The sequence below is a fragment of the Oncorhynchus tshawytscha genome, linkage group LG18 (assembly GCF_018296145.1).
Source record: "Oncorhynchus tshawytscha isolate Ot180627B linkage group LG18, Otsh_v2.0, whole genome shotgun sequence".
NCBI lineage: Eukaryota > Metazoa > Chordata > Actinopteri > Salmoniformes > Salmonidae > Oncorhynchus > Oncorhynchus tshawytscha.
Genome location: NC_056446.1, coordinates 41,813,909 through 41,821,727, shown reverse-complemented (window position 1 = coordinate 41,821,727; position 7,819 = coordinate 41,813,909). Strand labels below are relative to the sequence as shown.

The window sequence follows — 7,819 nt, the reverse complement described above, 5'->3', positions numbered from 1 at the left end:
CTTAGGCGAAGAGAGTAATTCCCCGAGATACAGATTTAACTTTGTGTATCATTTGGTTGCTCTCAGTTTTTTGAAAGTTGTCTGGCAAGTAATTTGCGGTTTGTCACCAAACTAAAAATATTTGTGCTTGTTATAAGAGAAAATATTTATCCATTTTAGCTGAGAGAATCCGATTATATTCAAATGTTATTTTATTTATGTTTCTCCATAGATGTATGACTAACTATAAGTGAATTTATTTTATTTATTTATTTGTCAAATTCTACAACATTTTCTCGGTTTTTCTCCTGGCAGCCTGAAAGGACAGCCTCTCAAATAAGCACCCCAGTGTTTCCCACAATTCTGTGTTGTTGTTGGTATCAAAGAAAAATTATATTTGGTCTTTAAGATGTTCACAGGATGTCAGTTCTGTGAGGAGCTGAGGATTAAACCTCTAGACCCTCTCGCTTGATACGATGTCACCCAATCGCAGGGAAAAAGGTGAGCGGTCAGAAATGATAATATCATGATACTTCTCATTACAGGTATAAGGGACTAATTTAGCATCAACCAAAAAGTAGTCAATTCGGGTATAAACATTGCGAACATGAGAGTGAAATGAGTATTCCCTACCTGTAAGATTGGAGATGATCCAAATATCAAATAAGTTCGCATTTTTGATGTAGGTATTCAAGAATTTGCTTGAATAGGAGGTAGGGGTACGCCAGGTAGAGGATCTATCCAAATATTGGTCTAGTACACGGTTAAGGTCCCCCCCACCAATGACCAGGTTTAGTATGGGAGATATCTGGAATCAGGGCAAGGACTCTTTTGAAAAAGGTGAGGTTATCAATGTTTGGCCCATATATATTCAGTAGAGTTACAGAAGTAGAATGGGTCAATCCTATTACGATCGCCCTTTCTATTTGTAATAGTGGTTTTATGTAGAAAGGGAATTTCTTTCCGTACCAGAATTGCTGTGCCTCTCGTTTTGGCGGAGAAGCTAGAATGAATAACTTAACCCACCCACCTACATTTGAGTCTGCTATGAGAATTGTTTTTCAGATGGGATTCTTGCAAAAAATATAATATCAGACGAGAGTGATTTCATGTGGGCTAGGACCTTGTCTCTCTTGATTGGTTTGTTTAAATCCTTGACATTCCAGGAAGAAAATGTAAGCCCCGCCCTCCTCTCGTTTGTAGTTCCTATGGTGGCCTGCATAACAGGAAACTCAATAAAAAAGTATGAAAGCACACTAAACCATCAAGAGCAGCATACAGTGCCTTCGGAAAATATTCAGACCCCTTGACTTTTTCCACATTTTTTACATTACAGCCTTATTCTAAAATGTATTAAATTTGTTTTTTTTTTTTCCCTCAACAATCTACACACAATAACCCATAATGACAAAGCAAAAACAGGGTATTGAAAGTTTATCAAATGTATAAAAAAATTAAAACAGAAATACCTTATTTATTCAGACCCTTTGCTATGAGACTCGAAATTGAGTTTCCAATGACCAGCCTTGAGATGTTTCTACAACTTGATTGGAGTCCACGTGTGGTAAATTAAATTAATTGGACATGATTTGGAAAGGCAGACACCTGTCTATATAAAGGTCCCACAGTTGACAGTGCATGTCAGAGCAAAAACCAAGCCATGAGGTCGAAGGAATTGTCCGTAGAGCTCAGAGACAGGATTGTATCAAGGCACAGATCTAGGGAAGGGTACCAAAAGAATTCTGCAGCATTGAAGGTTCCCAAGAACACAGTGGCACAATCGGGGTACAATCAGGGTAGAAGGGCCTTGGTCAGGGAGGTGACATAGAAACCAATGCTCACTCTGAACCTTCCAGAAGGACAACCATCTCTGCAGCACTCCACTAATAAGGCCTTTACGGTAGAGTGGCCAGATGGACGCCACTCCTCAGAAAAAGGTACATGACAGCCCGCTTGGAGGTGCCAAAATGCACCTAAAGACTCTTAGACCATGAGAAACAAGATTCTCTGGTCTGATGAAACCAAGATTAAACTCTTTGGCCTGAATGCCAAGTGTCATGTCTGGAGGAAACCTGTCACCATCCCTACGGTGAAGCATGGGTGGTGGCAGCATCATGCTGTGGGGATGTTTTTCAGCAGGGACTGGGAGACTAGTCAGGATAGAGGCAAAGATGAATGGCGCAAAGTACAGAGAGATCGATGATAAAAACCTGCTCCAGAGTGCTCAAGACCTCAGACTGGAGCGAAGGTTCATCTTCCAACAGGACAACAAATGACCGATTTTCCTACACTAGTAAGTGGACGAGGAGTGGGACAACATTCCAAAGGCCACAATCAACAGCCTGATCAACTCTTATGTGAAGGAGATGTGTCGCACTGCATGAGGCAAATGGTTGTCACACCAGATACTGACTGGTTTTCCGGCCCACGTCCATACCTTTTTTTAAGGTAGATACACAAGTATGTGGACACACCTTCAAATGAGTGGATTTGTCTATTTCAGCCACATCCGTTGCTGACAGGTGTATAAAATTGGGCACCCAGCTATGCAATCTCCATAGACAAACATTGGCAGTAGAATGGCCTTACTGAAGAACTCAGTGACTTTTAACATGGCACCGTCATAGGATGCCACCTTTCCAACAAGTCAGTTCATCAAATTTCTACCCTGTTAGAGCTACCCCTGGTCAACTGTAAGTGCTGTTACTGTGAAGTGGAAACGTCTAGGAGCAACAACGGTTCTGCCGTGAAGTGGTAGGCCACACAAGCTCACAGAGCGGGACCGCCTAGTGATGAAGCGAGTAGCTCGTAAAAATCGTCTGTCCACGGTTGCAACACTCGCTACCGAGTTCCAAACTGCCTCTGGAAGCAACGTCAGCACAGGGACTGTTCGTCGGGAGCTTCATAATATGGGCTTCTGTCACGCCCTGATCTGTTTCACCAATCAGTGTGCTTGTCTCCACCCCCCCCAGGTGTCGCCTGTTTTCCCCATTATCCCCTGTGTACTTATACCTGTGTTTTCTGTTTGTCTGTTGCCAGTTTGTCAAGCTTACCTGCGTTTGTCCTGTCAGCTCCTGTCTTTTCCCAGTCTCTCTTTTTTTCACCCTCCTGGTTTTCACCCTTGCCTGTCCTGACCCTGAACCCGCACGCCTGACCTGCCTGTCATCCTGTACCTTTGTCTCTGTTGCTGTTGCTGTAATAAACATTGTTACCTCGACACGGTCTGCATCTGGGTCTTACCTTATCCTGATAGGTTTCCATGGCAGAGCAGCTGCACACAAGCCTAAGATCACCATACGCAATGCCAAGCGTCTGCTGGAGAGGTGTAACGCTCCCCGATATTGGACTCTGGGGCAGTGGAAACGAGTTCTCTGGAGTGAGGAATCACTCTTCACCATCTGGCAGTCCAACAGACGAATCTGGGTTTGGCGGATTCCAGGAGAATGCTACCTGCCCGAATGCATAGTGCCAACTGTAAGGTTTGGTGGAGGAGGAATAATGGTCCTGGGCTGTTTTTAATGGTTCGGGCCCCTTAGTTCCAGTGAAGGGAAATCTTAACGTTACAGTATACAATGACACTCTAGACGATTCTGTGCTTCCAACTTTGTGTCCAACTTTGTGTCAACAGTTTTGGAAGGGCCCTTTCCTGTTGCAGCATGACAATGCCACCATGCACAAAGCGAGGTCCATACAGAAATAGTTTGTGGAGATCCGTGCGGAAGAACTTGACTGGCCTGCTCAGAGCCCTGACCTCAACCCCATTGAACGCCTATGGGATGAATTGGAACGCCGACTGCGAGCCAGGCCTAATCACCAAACATCAGTGCCCGACCTCACTAATGCTCTTGTGGCTGAATGGAAGCATGTCCCTGCAGCAATGTTCCAACATCTAATGGAAAGCCTTCCCAGAAGTGAGGAGGCTGTTATAGTAGCAAAGAGGGAACTAACTCCATATTTATACCCATGATTTTGTAATGAGATGTTCGACGAACAGCTGTCCACGTACTTTTGTCCATGCAGTATATATAGTGCACTACTTTTGACCAGAGCTCTATGGTCCCTGGTTAAATAGTAGCACACTATAAAGGGAATAGGATGCCATATGGGATTCAAAAAAGAGAGTTTCTCTTTGCTCTCAGAACAGTCTTCAGGCCAGCTGGGAAATACACTGAGTGAAGTTTTAATATATTTTATTTACACAGTTTTCTAAAAGGGGATAAATCTGTCCCCGGATTCACACTTCAGCATCTCAAATGGTACCCTATAGTACAGGAAATAGGACGCCATTTGAGACACATCTAAGTGTGGGGACTTACCCCTCAGGAACAGGAAACAGCAACTGTAACTATACAGTGTTCTAAAAGGAGAGTAAATAAAGACTATAGTTCAATTTTATTACTGCCTAGTAAATAAAGAGAGGCATGTCTGTGCTGTCAAAACACATCTGAGAAAAGGGGTTCCAAATTAGTGTGAAACTTCAAAATGTTCTGAATGCTGAGTCACTATCTTAAAAAAACATTCAGTCTGACAGCAGACAACTGTTACAGAGAGCAACGCGACACTGGCTGCTCCCCAACAAGCTATAGACAGACTCTGTGTGTGTGTGTGTGTGTGTGTGTGTGTGTGTGTGTGTGTGTGTGTGTGTGTGTGTGTGTGTGTGTGTGTGTGTGTGTGTGTGTGTGTGTGTGTGTGTGTGTGTTAGTGTGTGTGTGTGTGTGTCTGTGTGTGTGTGTTGTGTGTGTGTGTATGTGTGTGTGTGTGTGTGTGTGTGTGTGTGTATGTGTGTGTGTGTGTGTGTGTGTGTGTCTGTTTTGAGCATGTGTGATGTACACAAATGCACATTTCTTTAAAAAAACAGCCGATAAACACAAATACACCTTGGCAGGTAAAAAAATATATAAGCTTGTTTAGTTTACATCAAACTAATGGTGCATTGATTGTCTACAACTGGACTGAAGAGATCTCTCAAGAATCGTTCCGGATGTAAATCGAATCATCACCATTAAACTAGAAAACAATCCTTGATGCAGGAGAGAGAGACTGAGAGAGAGAGAGAGCTGTGAACATCTAAAGACAATACCAACTTAGTGGCAGTCCATCAGGTTTATTGATTGTGTGTACAATTGCATCTGCTGAGTAGAAACTGGGGAGTGGTTGCATTGATTTTGTATCAGGACAAGTCTGTAGTCCAAACACATTATTTTTTACCCCATCAGCCCTTGCACTAGTCACTTTCTCTTGGGGCGGGGATCCCAGTCGAAATGGGATGCAGTTTGATTATCGCCTTAAAGTAGAGCTCTGTTTCACTAACTTTCTCCCCTCGGCCCCCCATGATTTTTGTAGGGATGGTCACTTGTGCGGATGATATGACCCACAATTCAATGCAAACTGTAGTCACATGTCATACGTCGGCGGCCACGAAGTGTCAAATGTAATCAACACTGCTGCATGATGATGCTAGCTTGCTAAAAAAATATATATTTATTTACCTTTATTTTACTCGGCAAGTCAGTTAAGAACAACTTCTTATTTTCAATGACGGCCTAGGAACAGTGGGTTAACTGCCTGTTCAGGGGCAGAACGACAGCTTTGTACCTTGTCAGCTCGGGGATTTGAACTTGCAACCCTTTCGGTTACTAGTCCAACACTCTAACCACTAGGCTACCCTATATATATATATATATATATAAGCATTGATTTTAGCATTGGCAAATTGGCTTCAAATCAAATGTTATTGGTCACATACACATGGTTAGCAGATGTTAATGTGAGTGTAGTGAAATGCTTGTGCTTCTAGTTCTGACAGTGCAGTAATAACCAACAAGTAATCTAACAATTTCACTACAACTACCTTATACACACAAATGTAAAAGGATGAATAAGAATATGTACATATAAATATATGGATGAGCGATGGCCGTGCGGCACGATGCAGTAGATGGTATAGAGTACAGTATATACATATGAGCTGAGTAATGTAGGGTATGTAAACATTATATAAAGTGTCATTCCACCATGCTACAAGTTATAGGATGGGAGAGGGAAGGAAATGGATCCTTAGTTTTGGCCAATCCCTTTAAATTAGGATGATTAATAGTGGAGATTGATGTGTGATTTTGACCTGCACATCCTCTCCTCTGAGGCTGAATAGCACTTCCTCTCCTCTGAGGCTGAATAGCACTTCCTCTCCTCTGAGGCTGAATAGCACTTCCTCTCCTCTGGGGCTGAATAGCACTTCCTCTCCTCTGAGGCTGAATAGCACTTCCTCTCCTCTGAGGCTGAATAGCACTTCCTCTCCTCTGGGGCTGAATAGCACTTCCTCTCCTCTGGGGCTGACCAGCACTTCCTCTCCTCTGGGGCTGACCAGCACTTCCTCTCCTCTGGGGCTGACCAGCACTTCTGACTGGTACTGACTGGTTCTGACTGGTACTGACTGGTTCTGACCAGGTCTGTTGTCTTTCTCTCTCTGCGGTGGAGGTTATAGATAAGTCACATAAATTCAAGACTAGACTTGTCTTTTGGTAGTGACAGGGTCTGGGGTGGTTTGGTATTGACAGGGTCTGGGGTGGTTTGGTATTGACAGGTTCTGGGGTGGTTTGGTATTGACAGGGTCTGGGGTGGTTTGGTATTGACGGGGTCTGCGGTGGTTTGGTATTGACAGGGTCTGGGGTGGTTTGGTAGTGACAGGGTCTGGGGTGGTTTGGTATTAACAGGGTCTGGGGTGGTTTGGTATTAGCAGGGTCTGTGGTCTGTACAGATACAGAGGTCCCATACTCCTCTCTTCACATTGGAATTCTTATCTTCATTTTGCCAAAACATCATCATCCCTCAGTAACTTCAAGCATAGACAAGGGATCAACCTGATGAACCAAACTACCCAGTAATCCCCTGATTTTTGCACATTTTTAAATCACATTTACATAAGTATTCAGACCATTTGCTCAGTACTCCAGGTGAAACTGGTTGAGAGAATGCCAAAAGTGTGCACAGAGGTCATCAAGGCAAAGGGTGGCTACTTTGAAGAATTTAAAAATCTAAAATATATTTTGATTTGTTCCCAAAAAAATAGTTACTACTTTATTCCATATGTTTAATTTCATCGTGTTAATGTCTTCACTATCATTCTACAATGTAGAAAATAGTTTTAAAAAATAAATAAAGAAAAACTCTTGAATGAGTGGGTGTTTCTTCTTCTGAATGAGTGAGTATATTCTTCTTGTTTTTGGTGTGGTTTTCATATAATCCCTTTTGGGTTTCCAACCTCACCTGCTCACCATTTTAACAGTGCTTTTATCTGCTCTGTTCTGTCTTTCACTTGTTTTCTTTGGTGCAAAAAAATATATAGAAAAAGGGTCTGTTGTCTCTGTCCGTCACTACAGATGACCCTGCAGTGGAAGGTCTGGACAAGTCACGGCAGCTCCAGACAGGAGAGGTGATCATCATTGTGGTCGTGCTGCTCATGTGGGCAGGTAAGGAAAAGGACAGGTCAGGTAAGGAAAAGGACAGGGCAGGTAAGGAAAAGGACAGGGCAGGTAAGGAAAAGGACAGGGCAGGTAAGGAAAAGGACAGGGCAGGTAAGGAAAAGGACAGGGCAGGTAAGGAAAAGGGCAGGGCAGGTATGGAAAAGGACAGGTAAGGAAAAGGACAGGGCAGGTAAGGAAAAGGACAGGGCAGGTAAGGAAAAGGAAGGGCATGTAAGGAAAATGACAGGGCAGGTAAGGAAAAGGACAGGTATGGAAAAGGACAGGGCAGGTAAGGTAAAAGGACAGGTATGGAAAAGGGCAGGTAAGGAAAAAAAGGACAGGTAAGGAAAAGGAAGGTAAAAGGACAGGGCAGGTAT

At 43.3% G+C, this 7,819-nt stretch overlaps 1 protein-coding gene across 2 annotated transcripts in view; it reads left to right on the top strand.

The window, feature by feature from the left end:
- Positions 1-7,819, top strand: part of fndc4a (fibronectin type III domain containing 4a) — a 146,594-nt gene that overhangs the window by 121,640 nt on the left and 17,135 nt on the right. For both annotated transcript variants that reach the window (XM_042301106.1, XM_042301105.1), the window contains exon 4: positions 7,359-7,448. In XM_042301106.1, the coding sequence (XP_042157040.1) occupies positions 7,359-7,448 (90 nt within the window). The remainder of the gene's footprint in view (positions 1-7,358; positions 7,449-7,819) is intronic.